The following is an 18,164-nucleotide window of genomic DNA, read 5'->3' on the forward strand; positions in this document are numbered from 1 at the left end:
TCACTAGTGCAAGCAAATCTCTGGCTTCATTGCCTTTTCCACGCTTCTTACCCATCAGAATTCCCAATGGAAGTATCCCAAATGTGTAGCATCAATTCTTGAGTTGTATTCGTCGACATCTAACAACTCGGAAGCTTTACAATTGTCTAATTTTGAGATAATGATCCCCTCATTGGTGGCTATAGGCACCATCGGAGATTGAATTAACTAGGTTTGAGGATAAACGGTATGTTTGAGAAGATGAGGGTCGAATTGGGTTTGAGTTTGTGATGAAATGGGGTTGACGTTCTAAACGAGTGTAAGTTAAATGAGTAATGAGCGTAGGTTTGTAACCAAAGGGGCATAACAACCAATCTAGCTAAAAGTTAAAGTTAATATTCCATCTCAAGTCTTTCATTCTTTAAGTGGGTGGACTCATTTCAACATGATCATGAGATTTGGGGGCTGATATAAATTTCAAATACCTGGTGGACTATTACCAAAATATTGAAGATGTAAGGGGCTAATATCGAAAAACCCTCTTGAGATAAAATGAAGAGTTGCGGAACGTAGTAGCAATTTCCATGATTTGAGGGACTAATTCAGAATAAGAAACATTAAAAGCGGTGCTATTCGTTCGACATCCAAGAATACCCGACCCGCAAAAAGGCAAACACCCTACTTTCTCCTTCCCCCATTTTCCTCGTCGACTCCTCCGTCGATTTCGCGTTCAGTTCAGAGCATCTAATCTCAGTAAAAACCCTAAACCCAATTACTCAAAATTTAGAGCGATGTCCGTTCTAATCGTGACCAGCGTGGGCGACGTCGTGGTGGATCTTCACGCCGATCGATGCCCTTTGACCGCAAAGAACTTCCTCAAGCTTTGCAAGTACAATCTCTCTCTCTCTCTCTCTCTCTCTCTCTCTCTCTCTCTCGTTTCTCCCCCCGTGATTTATTCTTTTATTTGGTTGATATTTGAATTCTTGATTGTTTGCAGGATGAAGTACTACAATGGCTGCTTGTTTCACAAAGTTGAGAAGGATTTCATGGCGCAGACCGGTGACCCTACCGGCACCGGCGCCGGAGGTGACTCCGTCTACAAGTTAGTAGCTTTTACTGACATGCGATTAATTTTGTTCTTTAAAAAAAAAAGGAACTTGTTTTTCCAATAGCTGATCACATCTAGCTTGGCGTAAAGTAACATTTGCATTTTAAAAAAAAGGAACTTGTTTTTCCAATAGCTGATCACATCTAGCTTGGCGTAAAGTAACATTTGCATTTTAAGACTTTAACTTTGCGTGGTGGACCAAGTATTGGTATAAATCTTTCTGAAATAAGCACTAGAGTCAAAATTCCCTATATCAATTTTGTGATATTCTGTCTCTAATCCATTATATTAGATTATAGAATTTTTTATCAATCATCAAGATGCAATTAAATTGGCTTGAAGTTGAGGGTTTTGTTTATTTTTTTTCTCCCTAATTCTAGCAATTAGCATCTATTTGATGGATCGGTGCTCACCTCAATCGCATGTAACAAAATATTGGGTAAAATTATGATTTAAATTATACTTTTAAGAGTTTCTTCTGAGAGCAATCCAACTATCTGTAGTGAAGAAAAGTGTAACTGTTGTCTATTTATTTGTACTTGAGGAAGGCTTGAGGGCTAAAGATATTTATACACTTGGGGTTAAGTGTCCTGATGCAAAAGATCCTGAATTATTTCCCTTTTTAGGCTTGTTACTTTTTTGCGGCGAAGACTAACTTCTTGTTGAGAAATACTACCAGTATCCAGCATGCAACAATGTGAAAGCCATTATACGGTTTAGTCTTAAGTTTAAGGTAATTATTGGTGAATCGTGTTGGCAAGCTGTAATAATGTTACTAATGAGCCTTGAGGATGTATGGTACTAATGATCATGCATATGACTTCAGATTTCTGTATTTCATTTTGTATTGGTTAATCGTGCCTCGTTTAGAGATAGAGGTGATTTCCTGTGGAAAACCATATTAAAATTTTTGCGGTGACGCCCTTTGTTACCTATAGTTTGTTCGCTTAGAAATTGCTACCAAGTCTTAGATAAAGTTGATTATGATTGATTGTTTATAATATCTGTCTCTATCTGTTAATTGTTTCAGTTCTAATTTCTAATTCCATTTATCGGCTACTCTGCTTATTTATTTCTTTTATAGAAATTTAACATTCGGCTTACATTGTGATCCTTCAGATTCCTCTATGGTGAACAGGCTCGCTTTTTTAAGGATGAAATTCATCCAGACTTAAAACATTCTAAAATGGGGACTGTAGCAATGGCTAGTGCTGGTGAGGATTGCAATGCTTCTCAGGTATACCATAACATTTGCAAAGTAACTGGAATCCTTGTCATGTTTCTTGCAAGCTGAAATAGTTACCTTCTTAGCATGTTAGGGCTAAAATGAAGTATGAATCAGAACAGTAAAATGTTTTATTATTTGAAGTTGGAGAAGATTGGTACGATTCTGTGTCTACATCAGCCATAGGAGGACCTTCTTATCCACCTGAGATTTATTGTGAATCCTATCAAGAAGCATGATGCAATGCAGTTGCACAGCTTAAATTTGCTAGAAGTTAATAACAGACTCCCCGGCATATATGGGTTACAATACCATAATTCATGGGTTCATGATTCTTCATCTGCTGGATTTGGATGTTTATTTTATGCCTTTATCTTTTATTGGTTGGTTAAGTTTTGGTGTAACTTTTAATTTACTCTGTGATGTTTTTGTGGAGGTGGACATAATTCAGTTTGTCAATGAATGACAGAGAATTCATGCTTAGAAGGTCCTTTTTGGAAATTTCTCACCCTGTATTTTAGGAAGACAATATCATGGCCTATGTCAATTATAAGTTATGAATAAAAGCTAATGAATAAAAGCTATTCTTTAGTTTAAACAGTTCATATCTTTCTGTTGTATGTACAATTTCTCAAGTCATATAAGCAAATACTGGTTTTATAGGTCTTTTCTTGTTGATCTTGTGTTTTTAATCTACATATACATTCCTTCTAATGAATCCTGAGGCATCAAATCTGGATTGACCTAGGCTTATAGCTGTTTATAGATGTCTTTTTTAGGTCCTCAATACATGATGTGCTTTTATGTCCAGGCTGATCCTGATATGGGAGTCTTAGTTGTTCCAGTACAAACTGTGTTAAGGAATAGAGCTTAAGTTGTATAACTTAAATACGTGTTCTCTTTCTAAAATGTATGTATGTGGATGCATTAGTCAACTAGTAATCTCCAATTCGAGGAAATTAGCTTGTTTGATTTTTCTATTGTCCTAGATATTATTGGAGATGCATGCATGTGCAATTGCTATCACGGCGTTTCATAGAAAGAGAATAAAGGATGTGATTCTTGCTTTTGGTAGCTTTTGAGTAGAACTTTCAAATATCATATGTTTATGTTTTAAATGACTGGTCATTTTGTTTCCTCACCTGGTTTTCTTTACTAATTCTTTCATTTTATTTATTTATTTTTTTGTTTTGTTAAAGGTAAATTTTTTAATGAACTGAGGGCATTTTCATCATTTGCTGCTGGCACGTGGCAGTCAAAGTTGTCAGTGTTATTTTGGGTGTAAGTGTTAAATGAGACAAGTTCGGGGGCATAAGTTTAAGGGGATCATGTGCAAAAACCTCAGGGGTACCCTTCTAATAACAAGCAAGCCAGGAAATTGAATCTCCTTTATTTATGCAGGTATTTGGGCTTGTTGAAGAAAAAGAAGGCTTAGATACCTTGGCAAAGATAAACGAATCACTTGTTGATGATAAAGGCAGACCATTTAAAGACATAAGGTTTGTTTCGTACTCTACAGTCTGTATTAGCTTTTCTTAATTGAAAGATCTTCAGATTCTATCACCCGTTATGAAAGATCTGTCATGTATTTCTTCTAATTGATTTAATTAAGAAGTACTTCTGTTCATGCATGTGCACGTTCTCCACGCTTCAAGAAAAGTACAAAGTTTTGTCTGAATGAAAAAACATTGACAGGGATTTTGTCTTCGCATGTAAGCATAGATCATTCACCGTTTCTGTACACAGTAGGCGACGTAACGCAATCAATAGGATTCCAATATGCGATTTAATGAAACTTTATGCAAACAAAATGCAGACTCAAATGAACTGAACGGAAAATAAACTATAATTGATGAAATTATAAACTAAGTACTGATAATTTAAATGGAAAATTCAACAAGTTCAATTCTAGCAAAACAAATTGCTAAATCAAAGTTAATGATTGATTTAAGTCTATCTATGGTGCCATGTTCCTCTGGGTAAACTTGAATGTTCTGATCATCTCTCTTAATAGGCATCATCTCTCCCAATAGGCTTTTGTAAAAAATGACTTGTACAACAACACACAGAAAAGAAAAGAAAAGAAAAAAGATAAAGGATATCTACTACGTGTTCCAAATCTTACTTGATTTTTTTCCATTTACAACTGGACCACTTTTTTATACACCATCTCAGTATCCATGGTTCATTGTGCTCCATAATTTTGTATATGAGCACAGAACATGACATCCTTCTTGCATGGTTGCCCAAATGCTTTACCATTGTGGTACAGTAGTTCTTGCCAAATATGATAACTAGGGATCCATCTCTGGTTCCTTTATTGCTTTTGTAAGTCTTTGCTCTAAACAATATTCTGATTACAAAATTACATGACAAAATCGTCATTGGTTCATGAAAATCCGTAGGATGTTGGCGCCTTATGTAAGTTGCATGTTTTATATTGTATAAATGATAAATCACCTTTAACCTTGAGAAATAATAGCATGTCTTGTCCCTAATGGACCTGTAGAAAAAGAAAATCACAAATGCTTACGAATCTAACGCTTGTCATCGTAATTAGACTAGCATGGAATTTAATAATCAATTTTAAACTTTAAGCCTCCACTTCTAACTGACATCTGGTCATCTCCTTGTCTAACTTCTAAATGTTTGACTAGCAACTTCTTTATCTGCCTGATTTCTTCCTGTCATCATCACATCAACATTCTAGTTTTAGCTTTATCCTGTCAACATCGGCGACACATTATTCTGTTTCTTTTTCTGTTTTTACAGTTTTGTTGGGCGTAATTTCTTTTTACTACTTATCTTATGGTCTTCTTTTCTTTCTACTAGATTTTATGTACGTGCAATGCACGTGGTTAAATATTGTGATTAGGTATTTTTGGTTTATTTTCTTACTAAAATTTGTTCCTCGGTTACTCTTTGATAATTTTTGTTCACTTTGATTAAGTATTTTTTGTTTATTTTCTTAATAAAATTTATTCCTCGATTACACTTTGGTTATTTATTTATTTGATGTTTGTTTGAATAGGCTACACCCAGTTCAAATTTTTATGTTGATAGTTGAATTGTCAGGAGATAAATATAATCTAAAGCCAATTTAAAATTTTATTTTATTTGGATTGGCATGAAACCGAGCTTGACCTGAGGAGGTATAGTGTTATGAAAGTGAAAACACTTGAAAAAATAACATTATAAAAGAAAGATGAATAATAAAGCCAACGAGTCAAGATGATTGATTTAAAGTGGGCTAAAATAACATAAAATAGTTAATAAAAAAATTATAAATTGAAGATTAATGCTAACTCCAGTACACTTTTATATGATAAAAACATCCACGTGCATATGAAAGCACTAAAAATAGTTTATGAAAATCTCTTCTAAAGATTCCTAATTTTACTAAAAACACGTGCATATGAAAGCACTAAAAATAGTTTATGAAAATCTCTTCTAAAGATTCCTAATTTTACTAAAAAATAAAACTATTTTATAACAATTCACAAAATTATGAAAATCTCTTCTAAAGATTCCTAATTTTACTAAAAAATAAAACTATTTTATAACAATTCACAAAACATTATCTTTTGTGGCTTCAATTTTATTTTTTATTGAGTCAATATCAATCCTTCTTCATCTTTATCTTTTTCATGAGCAATTCTAGAATAGTGTCTTCATCATCTACATCGATTGTGATATGAGATTGGAGCATATTATCTTTCCTTGAGTTTATTCATCTTTTGTCTTCTTGTCTAAATTCACAAAAAAATTAAATATATTTCTTATGTTCAACACAAACTTCTGACAATACGGACTTTGATTTTTTTCCTATTTTAATAAGAATAAATGTTAATTTCATATATATAAAATTTTGTGTGCTTTTAATTTATTACTTAAATAAGGTTAGGAGCTATCTCTTTTTTTTGTAATTAATTCTTCTGTTGTGCATTCAATAAGAATTTCTGCTGTGTCATAATGTTACCTTTGCCTCTGTCTGTGTTATTTTTCATGAGGATCTGAACTAAATACATTATATTTTTTATTATCAATTTGCTTTAAGTTATAATATTAATATTTAATTTTGATATATTTATTTCATGAAGAAGAGATATCACTTAACCTTGGTACTACATCGGTGATTCTACAACATTTATCATCTGGACACTTATTATTAACATCTCTATCCACTTTCTTGTTGCAGCCTTTGCAAACATAGAACCAATGCTCAACTCTATTATAAATGGTAGTTATCATTGCCTTAAAGGTGCGATAGTGTGTCTGTATAATGTTTAATTACATGAATTTTGGAGTTGGTTTTCTAAGATCATACCTCTTTCGAATATTATAAAGGTTGTATATATTAGTAATTTAAAATTTTGCTGCATTTATAAAGAGCCTTAATGAAGATGCTTTTGTCTTGGAAGCTTACTCTAAAAGAACGTTGTATATTAGCTTTAAAATGTAATATTTTTTCTTTACAGTGTTATATGGATGTTTGCTTTGTTTGTTTATTAATCTCTTATTTCTTCAGTAAGTTGTATCTTTGGATTGATATATATTATTGACGTAATTTACGGTGACATGCATATCTCTTTCTTCAGTAAGTTGTATCTTTGGATTGATATATATTATTGACGTAATTTACGGTGACATGCATATCTCCTTTATAAATTTGAGACAAATATAAGGTGAATTTTATATTTAGTGGCATTTCATAAAAAATTTAGTAATGAAATATACTACCTTCATATTTAGAGATCTTAAATTCTAATAGTGTTATTACATCATTATATTTGATCGTGTCTTTAAGAATTAATTCTCTGTTAGTAGTCATACCCCTATATAAAGTCGCACGCATGGTCATGATACTATATAAGAAAAAGAAAAAGGGAAGTTTTATATTTTTTGCTTACACAGAGTCATGACATGGTAATTTTTCTTTTATCTTCTAGGAAGAATGTTTCCTTGATTGGAACAAAGTTGTTTAATATATTCTTCAGAGGGTATTCAGTCGTTTCTTTGATAAATATAAGTTATGTTAGTGTTAATTAAAGTGATTCATGGACGTTTCAAATTCCATTTGAAATGAAAACCACTTGATTCTTTTGAAGGATATCTCTAAATTTTCTAATACTTCTACATACATAAATCTTTATAATTTTTTACCCTATAAATAATATTACCATTAGAGATCAATATTTATAGATTATAATCAATTAATGTTAAGTTATTATATTATAGTCTTTTATCAACTTTTTGCGATTTAGTCTTCTATCAATTAATGATACTTATGTATTTTTGCTGCTCTAACTTATTGGTAAAATTATATGCAATTATTTTAATTTATACAATAACATTATATTTTAATCTATCATATATTTTTTAAAAATTTTATTCTTTAACTAGATATTTTTAATCTGTTATTATTACTATTTTTTTATCAGTATCAACTTGACTATTTTCAGATTCTGAAAAGGGATAATAAACCTTAAATTATAAGTTATATTTATATATTTTAATGAAAGAATATCACACAATTATTCTTTTCTTTGCCAAGTTCTAAATTTTTAGCTTTTAATTGTGTAATTTTAAACTTTTGAGAGTATTTTGTCTAACTTTTAAAACTTTTTATTTTTATTTTGTAATACTTCATGTATTAAGCTAATACTACGGAGTTGTTTCATATATTTTATTAATTTTATTTAATTTGTTGAGATATAGATAGTTCATGGGATATTAGGATAGGATATAAGTATGATTAGGATATATTATAATTTAAATTAAATATTTAAAATAGTACAAGATAATTTTGACTTTGACTATGGAGAGCTTTCCCGAACTCGTGCTTTTAAATGGAATATGATTTTTGTTTTCCTTAATTTTTCTTTTTTATAATTTTGAGAATGACTTTTATCTCTTTAATTTGTTTGGTGGATTTTATAAATATCTCATCCACATTATGTACATTTGTAGGTCTACGTTGTTCCCGGGTTCGACCTTTGGTCTATCATATATATTTTTAAATTTTTTTTCTTTAATTGGATATTTTTAATCTATTATTATTCCTATTTTTTTACCAGTATCAACTTGACTATTTTCAGATTATGAAAAGGGATAGTAAACCTTAGATTATAAGTTATATTTATATATCTTAATGAAAGAATATCACACAATTATTCTTTTCTTTGCCAAGTTCTAATATATCTTAATGAAAGAATATCACACAATTATTCTTTTCTTTGCCAAGTTCTAAATTTTTAGCTTTTTATTTTGTGTAATTTTAAACTTTTGAGAGTATTTTGTTTAATTTTTAGAACTTTTTGCTTTTTTTTGTAATACTCCATGTATTAAGCTGATACTACGGAGCTGTTTCATATATTTCATTAATCTTATTTAAATTGTTGAGCTATAGATAATTCATGGGGTATTAGGATAGGATATAAGTATGATTAGGATAGATTATAATTTAAATTAAATATTTAAAATAGTACAAGATAATTTTGACTATGGAAAGCTTTTCCCGAACTCGTGCTTTTAAAGGGAGTATGATTTTTGTTTTCCTTAAATTTTTTTTTATAATTTTGAGAATAATTTGTCTCTTTAATTTGTTTGGTGGATTTTGTAAATATTGCATCCACATTATGTACATTTGTAGGTCTACGTTATTTTCGGGTTCGACCTTTGGGGTAGACATTATTTGTCTCATTAATTTATTTAGTTTTTGCATATACACCCTTTATTTTGTAGACATTTGTAAATTTGGCATTTAATAATTTTATTTAGATTTACATTTCAATTTAAATTGTATCCTTATCTTCATATTATGTATATTCAATAAAAATTTATCAATTTATCAACTTACTCTTACTTAATGGAATAATATTTAAATTCCAATGATATTTTTGTCTACCGAAAGATTTTCCCGAACTCGTGCTTTTTTAAAGGGAGTATGATTTGGTAAATATGCAGACAGCAGAGGAGCGCCTGGAAGATACTTGGGTGCCCATGGATGAAAAATTAGCACCAGAAGAACTTGAGGAGTTGATTCGTGCTAAAGATGCTCATACTAATGCAGCTATTCTAGAGAGTGTACGAACTTTTACCAAAATTTTGCAACTTTCTTATAGTTGTATCCATTTAATTGCTTTTGTTTGCGTATTTACATTAAATTTATGTGATCAGATAGGAGACATCCCAGATGCTGAGATAAAGCCACCGGAGAATGTCTTATTTGTTTGCAAACTTAATCCAGTCACTCAGGTTCGTCATTAGTTCGGTTGTTTAAATAGCTATTTTAGAAGGTATAACGTGCTAATTGTTGTCTCCTGAATGATGCAGGACGAGGATTTATTTACAATATTTTCTCGTTTTGGGACCGTAACATCGTGAGTACTAGTTATATTTTTTTTTCCTTCTCTTTGTTCGTTTCTTGAAATGTCACTAGATTTTTCACTTTTTCAGAGCTGATATAATTCGTGATTATAAGACTGGAGATAGCCTATGCTATGCTTTTATTGGTGAGTGCATTTAGTCTTCATATGTGTCCATATCACATCTCCTCTTATTTTATAAGTAGAATGAATCTAAGGTCTTCAATAATTCTGAAGACTTGATATGAGGATTGATTGCTATCATCTTGCTAACCTGAGTATTGACTTGCTCTTCCCTATCCCTTCATCGAAAACACGAGCCACCACCTTCTTGTCGTATGTTTGTATCCCAGTTATCAATCAGCTTTGTGCGGTTGCCTTACTTCCAGTTTACTCTTTTGTTCTCTTCTCTTCTCTTTAGATTTCCCTCTTTTGGGTTTCCATCTCCATTTGCATAAAGTTCTCATCCCACATCTACATGAACATTTCAAGTTCCACCACCATCTCAGGCATGGTTAATTGTTTCCTTGATATATTATATTGACAAATGATGTTGAAAACTAGAAGTTAATGATGTTCCTATCCAATTAAGGTGATTAACTGACCATGTGGTTATTGGAACATAAAGGCCTTGTTCTTCTTTTTGATGTTGTATGATCACTGCTGCACAGTGTTATGCATATGTAATATTGGAAACTTGTAACCATATATTTTCATAGATATACTTCTTTTGGCAGTACTTACTATATAGTGTTGCCTTGTGCACCATAGATTTTCATGTTAACGGCAACTTTCTGGTTCATTTTGCAGAGTTTGAAACCAACGAGGCATGTGAACGGGCTTTTTTCAAGGTAAGTAAAAAGCACTATGTTATTCGTTCTTTTACTTGAGCATTTCATTTTACTAGGTAGGTGGGATGCACATGAATTGCACGTGGTTAGATGTCATGATTTTTTTTCTTTATTTCTTTATTATAACTCAGTTGTGAGATAAATATGTTTACCATAAAATATATTGCAATAATCCTCCCTGAACTTTACACTTTTCTCAGTAGAGCCACTGGACATTGTTACTTCAATATGTGAAATGGCCTAAAGACCCATTTCGGTTATTAAATCTCCCAAGCAGTAAAAGGATACCCCAAGACATTTATGGTGCTTAAAAAAACCTCGTAACTATTTTAATTTGAAGAAACTCCCTTAGTTTTGGGAATGTTGCAATAACACCTCTCAACTTTGAGAATTTGATCTAAAGCCCTCAAATATGGGATTTTTCATAGCACCCCCTTAATCTTACACTTTTCTCTGTAAATCTCATTGGTGTCGTTACTTCAAAATATGAAATGATCTAAATATCCATTGTAGTAAAAATAAATATCTAGACGAATTAAATTTGGACTAATTTCTAGTTCATAAATAAAAAACGTTTTTGGTGTTAGATAGAAACTATATCCCTTTTTATTTGTGACATGGGTGAGATGATATTATAGTAAAGTGGATCAATGAACTTTTAATTTAAAGAAAAGATTTGGAGGGCTTAGATGAAATTTTTTAACCCCTCAAATACGGCATTTCTCATAACATTACACTTTTCTCGGTAAATCTTACTGACGTCGTTATTTCAAAATATGAAATGATCTACATACCCACACAGAAAAAATAAATCCCTAGACAAATTAAATTTGGACTAATTTCTAATTTGTAAATAAAAATTTAGAAGGTTGGGTGGAAACTTTATCCCTTTTTGTTAGTGATTATGGATTAACATGCCCAAGGATGATATCATGGCAAAGTAGATCTATTAACATCCCTTTTTGTTAGTGATTATGGATTAACATGCCCAAGGATGATATCATGGCAAAGTAGATCTATTAACTTTTAATATATAAATAAAAAATGGATTAACATGCCCAAGGATGATATCATGGCAAAGTAGATCTATTAACTTTTAATATATAAATAAAAAAATTGGTGGACATAGATGAAATTTTTTATTGCTACTTATTTATCTAATAGAATTTCTAGTAGGAGATTAGTGTATGCTTAAAAGTTCGCACACATAGCCGGCCATGCGCAGAGGAAGTCCATGTGATAGGGATAGAAACTTATTTGATGATAGGGATTTTATATAAGGACTATACTTTCAAATAAATTATGAATACATACTAATTATTCGGATTAAACATATTAATTATGATATGATAACAATGTAATGATCAAGAGAGTTAGGGGTAGTTTCGTCTAGGGAAAGTTTTTCCCAAACTCCTGTGTTTAAAGGGAGTATGATCTTGTACATTTCCCCCTCTTTGCAAGCCTTAATAGGCGGTCAGGCTAATGATTTATATTAGGGTGGGGATCTAAAGTATTCATTGTCACATATACTTTTTAATGTCCACATGGGTTCAAAATCTCATTGGTGAAATTTTCTAATATATGTATCTCATAGGATAAAAAGAGCAAACCTGTAACAATCTTGAAAACAATTATTTTTATTTTCCTGAGGCAGTTTGAAATCTCTAATTCATGCAATTATTAATCTTTATAGGTTTAAAAGTTGTATTTCACAATGAAAGGTTCAGAATGGACCTAATTATTCATAGGTAGGTGTAACTTTTATGTTACTCCATATGTATGTCTAATATTAATATTACACCTTTGTAATATGTTTTGAATGTATAGTACAGTAACTGGCTTGTTCTTGAGTTTCTTATATTAGTTACTACCTTTGGGTTAGCTCAGCTACTTTTGGACCAAAAGTGATGCAACTGTGGTTTGCTATTGACCTTTATCACTTGTAGATTTGCATTAATGCCTAATTCAAACCATCTTTGTTCCTCTAAAAAAACTTTTCTTGTTGACAATGCATGTATAAATACTATTTTAGGAAATTTTTTTGTTTTTGACTTATAGCTTGTGGTTATAAGTTTCCAATCGGTACAAGTATATCAGAAATATCTATATTCCCGCTTCGGTATCATGTGGAGATTCTATTAGATGTTAATCCAGAACTTTGACTGTGTCAATATTTGTAATCGAACAGATGGACAATGTGTTGATTGATGACCGCAGAATACATGTGGATTTCAGCCAAAGTGTTTCCAAATTGTGGAACCAATACAGACATGGTAAAGGGAGTCAAGATCGTAAAGGTATATTTTAAACTATAGTCTCAACTAAATATTGAACATAACGAACATTTAGAAGAATCGCATAATTTATTTCATATTGCAAATTCTCTATCTTAGGTGGCTGCTTCAAGTGTGGTAATACTGATCACATTGCCCGGGACTGTCAACAAGGCTCCAATAACAAGCAGCAAGGACCAAAATATGTTCTGAAAAATGATCAGACCCAACACGGCGGAGATGGTCGCAAGAGGTCTCTATTCAAATCAAGATAAACAATGATATAGTTTAGTGTTAATTGCGGATAGACGCCTGTACTATCACCAAATCAAATTTACTATCCTGGTAGTTCTCCTGTTGCAGTTAGACCCCCTGAGTGAAAATATATTCTGCAGATAGTCCCCCTGAAAAGGGTCAAAAACATAAATTCACTCAGGGTGTCTATCTGCAATGTTAGAACTACCGGGTTGGGAAGTTCAATTTGGCGATGGTACGGGAGGTCTATCTGCAATTAACCCTATATTCTAATATTTATATGGAGCTGCCTCTCATATAAAGAAATTTCTGCAGGTATGACATGGTGTTTGATGAAGATCTGGAAGACAAAAATATTAGATATGATGATAAAAATAGAGCTGACGAGAGAGCAGATGACCGAGCACACAGAGATCACAGGAGAAGCTCGGAAAGCAGTCACCGACCGAAGGATGAGAGAGATTATAGGAGATCTGAGAGCGATAGGTATAGGAGAGAGGATTACCATGAAAGAAAGAGGAGAGATCGAGATGATGATGATGCATAGGGAAAGAAAAGAAGAGACCGAGATGATGATATGTACCTGGAAAGAAAGAAAAGAGATCGAGATGATGATAAGTACAGGGAAAGAAAGCATAGAGATGAGCATAGGAGATGAGAAGAATGCATCTTCTCTTTATTTAATACAATGTTTGTATTGTAAAAGATGTTGCTAAAAGAGGGCAATTTTGAGCAGGGTTTCATGTATGCAACTGATGGTGGCTTGATCCTTGATGTGATAGTTCTTTCACTTCGACAACTGATGCCTTTGATTTCTCAGGAACCTCAAACTTTGTCGAATTCGTCAGATGGTGTGTGTGATCTCCACTGCAATCTTGTTCCTCGTCCGACTTTGCACCTGCATTTACTTTTACATTCTGATTGATGGCAATGCAGGAATGCAGCAATTTAACGGACTCCTTTCTTTTTCTGTGAAAACCCCCTCTTTTTTACTGATTTTCAGTGATTACCCTTGTGCGTAGTCAGCATTAGCTTTGATTCGAGCTGTTTGTACTGCAGATGACAAATGTATAACCATACCAGGCAATGTTCAAACACTAACCATATAACGCAGAGAAGAGCAAACCAATAAAAATAGAGTCTTCATGTATATACACGGATATATTATCATCACCTGTAGTTTATAACTATTACTTAGAGAGTTTATAACTATTACTCAGAGCATCAGTAAGCATGGCAAGTATCTCATCGGCAGAGGGCCTAGCCTCAGGGGATTCATGAGTACAAGCCAAGGCCACCTCCAACACTCTCAATGCTTGAACCTTCGCTTGCCCTTCAACAAAGTACTCGAAAAAATGGCAAGTCCCAGCTTTTATTTCTTCCACCCTTTCGACGATGCAGTGTATTTGATGAGGTGCCCTCGCACCACCCAATACATCGAAAACCATCACGCCGAAATCAAAGATATCCTCTTTTTGCGAACGCTTCTTCTTGCCATTTTCGACCCCCAAAGTGGTAGGCAAAGGTTTCTTTGCCCGGGCAATATTGGGGGTGTCAATGGTTCGAGCAAGCTGGGCAAAGCCATAATCAGAGAGATGGGCAGAGAAATTGGTACCAATAAAGACATTGGAGGACTTTATATTGCCATGGATATTGGATCGAAAGCGTCTGTCTTCAGTTGAGAGAGGCTGAGAATGAATGAAGGATATAGCGCTCGCAACATGTAGGATGATCCTTGCTCTCATTTGCCAGTTCAATTGGGTGTGTCCTAGGTCTCTGGCTCCTACAAAGAAATTTTCCACTTTAGATGAGAAGGTTAAAAAAAAAAGACGCATTATATAATGGTATTTTCATGTCAGTATACCATTACCCTCGACTTAGTAAGAAAATAATGAATGTGCATGATGCTGAAAGTTATATCAATAAGCGAGTCAATGCGGTACTTGGTAGCTAAATACAAAGATATATCATGTAGTATAGTAAACCACAGATAGGATCATTCCCAGCAGTATCGGATATTGGAGACATATGTATACTATATATGTACATCGAGTTGGTACATTAAGTAATTGGAAATTTGACTTACTAATTTACCCAAAGAACTATAGCTCAGATCGACAAATACATGTATCATACATGCTAACAAAAAATCGACTTGTTCCCTGTACAAGGATGCAGTCTTCCTTTATAATTCAGGTGACTCTCGAAAATATGGAAATTTACGCGTATGCAGAGAGGTTTATAAGCTTTAAGATATTCTGTAACTTAGTTATATAACTTTGTTACCAACACAGAACAGGAATATACAACCACTACCTGCATGAACATCAAAAGGGATATAAGATAATAGCAGGGACAGTACATGTAATCACATTAAAACATAGAGAGATGTAGATATGTGTATAAGTAAGTATAAGCGCGTGTTTAACATTTGCAGCTTGTTGTGCATCAAGTTGACTTTAATAAAACTTTTTAAAGCTAATTTAGATATTTCTAAAGCAAAAACAAGAAATACGCATTATTTAATAAGACCTTCTCTCACAATTGATATGAATAGGAATATTAGTCGAATATTAACCCCTATTCAAATGTAGTTCTTACTGTACGAGTTTTCCATGTGCAATATTTTGGAAATTCTCAGAAAAAAAATGTCCTTGGTACAAAAAAATGGTGCCTCGCGACTGAACCGAATGTTTCCATTGCATGCAACGTGATGTTGGTTATCAATTTCTGAGGACACCAGTACCCCGTTCATCTATAGAAAGCATTAATCAACGTCAGATTGCTTCGCATCTTCCCGCATGCACTGTTTTAATGCTGCAGGGCCCTATTTCTACATGCCAAGATTGAATATCTAAATAGATATAACGATTATATTCTCCCTCAAAAAACACACACATAACCAATCCTAAAAATTTGCTCTTAATTTTCTTCATAAGATCTCCTCGAATACTGAAAAAAAAATATGAACATGAATACGATAAATTTTTACCTGCAAGAAGATCAGCAAGACTCCCCATAGGATAATAGTTGCATAATACGAGCTTGGTCCTCTTCGAATAAACGTAAGCCCGAACGGGGACCAAGTAATCGCACTGCCAGCAAACAGCAGCCACTCTCTCCACCCTCTTCCCAAAATCCGTCCTGCCAACAGCCACCTTCCTAAATCTCTTAGTAGCAAACGTCGACCCATCTAAAAGCACGATCTTTTCAGTTATACCAAGGCTGCTCATACCAAGAACCTGCACGGATGATCGCAGCACTTCTTTTAGCCCTAGACTGCTCCCACCGCCGCCTCCACCACAAAACGTTAAAGGAAACTCTCCTGCTATGCCACACCAACCCTCTTCGTCGTCGTCAGATTGGTTGACGGAGTAAAGGGATTGAGTATTGGTCTTGCCACTGTGTGGTTCCTTTTTGTATGAAGGGCTTGCGGTCCTTTGCCATTGTTGCTGCTGCCTCCTCTTCGCTTCGAGGACTCTTGACATCATTGTTCTCTTTATGGTTAATTAACATGCACAACAGCGAATCTCCCTGCGGATATGCGAGGCTTGTGTGGATCCTGAAGTTTTGAGTTCTGCGCGCCTCAGGATAGATTTACCTCTCCCATGAAGGGAAACCATGTGGTGTTATATAACTAAATATAATAGTCCACGAAAAGAAAATTAAGCTTATTCAACCAATTAACTCAGGAGGTGTTATATAACTAAATATAATAGTCCACGAAAAGAAAATTAAGCTTATTCAACCAATTAACTCAGGAGAATGCATAACAAAGAAACAGGAGACTATTGGTTCTCAATTACTGTCATGTGGACGCTTTTGGACTCAGGAAGGGCCAAAAAGGGAATCTCTGGAAATAACAAGGCCACTATGTTAGTTTCTAGTTATTGATTACTTAATAATGATTCAGAATCTGCCTTGGATGGAGGAACCAAGAAACAGCTCATTTAACAATGAAGTCTTTTTCCTAGATAGATTCGAGTTTTACATTACGGACAGATTCATATAAGCTTTCATATGTATAGTTTAAGATAGCTGGCGATCAAAATTCCTTAATAAGTCAGTCCTTTTCAGACATGGTGGACATATTCCTAAGTACTAACAACATTTACTGTCTGCAAAATACATCACGTCAATGCATTCAGAATTGCCAAAAATGTCTTGAGGAGAGGGGTGGGGGTTGGGGGTTGGGGGGGTGTTAGGATACACACCAACAATAACGACTTGAACGGAGACGTAACACACAGAATAAAGGCACAAAAATCAATCACAGTACTCACAGATATACGCGGTTCACTTCTTCGGAGCTATTCTACGGTGCAACGACGACGCCAAATTCTTTTATATCCCAAAAGAATAAATCAAAGAGAACACCCTCTCTTGATCAGATACATTCCAATAACTCTCACAATCTCTCTCTGTGTTTTCTCTCTTACTCTTCTATGAGAGGAGTTGTTTCTAGGATGAGATTTCCTTACCCACCGCCTTTTTTATTTTTTCTCAAAAAACGGCAACTTTCGGTGCCTAACTGTCCTTTGTCAACAAAGAGCGGCTGACAATCTCCCAATTAAAGATTTGATTGAGTATTAATCATATATTCACATCATTCTTGATTGTATCATCCGGATGTCTTGTATCTTTGGCATCTTGCACTGTCCTCAACATTCTCAACGGAGGCCATATGAGGCTGCATACAGCCTCACCTTCTCGAGCGGAACTGGCTTGGTCAGCATATCGGCTAGATTGTATCTCGTATCAATCTTCACAAGCTTGAACTCGTTTCTACTTTGCCATCTTCGTATGGCATGATGCTTCACGTCAACATGTTTGGTTCGAGCATGGAATACGTCGTTCTCTGATAAGTGAATGACACTTTGACTGTCGCTGTGGATGAGGTATTTCTCAAAGCTCACCCCAAGCTCGAGAAGAAAAGTTTTCAACCATAGCAACTCATTTGCTGCCTCTGCTGCAGACACGTACTCTTCTTTGGTTGTTGACAAAGCCACAGTATCCTGTAGCTTGGATCCAACTTATCGCTCCACCACCCAAGATGAAGATGTAGTCGCTCGTACTCCTTCTCGAGTCTATGTCCCCGGCGTAGTC

The 18,164-nt window shown here is 33.9% G+C and overlaps 2 protein-coding genes across 2 annotated transcripts; one reads left to right on the forward strand and one right to left on the reverse strand.

Annotated features, from left to right (window-relative positions):
* On the forward strand, positions 625–13,783 carry LOC109845870 (peptidyl-prolyl cis-trans isomerase CYP59-like). The gene is made up of 13 exons (XM_020415121.1): positions 625–868; positions 977–1,081; positions 2,207–2,379; positions 3,092–3,156; positions 3,714–3,811; positions 9,254–9,398; positions 9,492–9,569; positions 9,648–9,694; positions 9,771–9,826; positions 10,490–10,530; positions 12,719–12,827; positions 12,924–13,056; positions 13,374–13,783. Exons 1-13 carry the CDS (start codon positions 771–773, stop codon positions 13,603–13,605), a joined length of 1,380 nt encoding a protein of 459 aa, XP_020270710.1. The 5' UTR covers positions 625–770; the 3' UTR covers positions 13,606–13,783.
* On the reverse strand, positions 13,799–16,549 carry LOC109845871 (probable inactive receptor kinase At5g58300). Its single transcript, XM_020415122.1, has 4 exons — positions 16,051–16,549; positions 14,275–14,841; positions 14,069–14,155; positions 13,799–13,956 (listed from the first exon to the last, which is right to left on the reverse strand). The coding sequence occupies exons 1-4, from the start codon at positions 16,547–16,549 to the stop codon at positions 13,799–13,801; spliced, it is 1,311 nt and encodes a 436-aa protein (XP_020270711.1).

The sequence above is a fragment of the Asparagus officinalis genome, chromosome 6, assembly GCF_001876935.1.
Source record: "Asparagus officinalis chromosome 6, Aspof.V1, whole genome shotgun sequence".
NCBI lineage: Eukaryota > Viridiplantae > Streptophyta > Magnoliopsida > Asparagales > Asparagaceae > Asparagus > Asparagus officinalis.

Coding starts and splice junctions, on each gene's coding strand:
- LOC109845871 (XM_020415122.1), bottom strand. CDS start 16,549: ATGATGTCAAGAGTCCTCGAAGCGAAGAGGAGGCAGCAGCAACAATGG. Junction 14,156..14,274: donor CATGCTTACTGATGCTCTGA/GTAATAGTTATA, acceptor TTATATGGTTAG/TGTTTGAACATTGCCTGGTA. Junction 13,957..14,068: donor AATGCTGACTACGCACAAGG/GTAATCACTGAA, acceptor AAGTAAATGCAG/GTGCAAAGTCGGACGAGGAA.
- LOC109845870 (XM_020415121.1), top strand. CDS start 771: ATGTCCGTTCTAATCGTGACCAGCGTGGGCGACGTCGTGGTGGATCTT. Junction 10,531..12,718: donor GTGAACGGGCTTTTTTCAAG/GTAAGTAAAAAG, acceptor GTAATCGAACAG/ATGGACAATGTGTTGATTGA. Junction 12,828..12,923: donor AGGGAGTCAAGATCGTAAAG/GTATATTTTAAA, acceptor TCTCTATCTTAG/GTGGCTGCTTCAAGTGTGGT.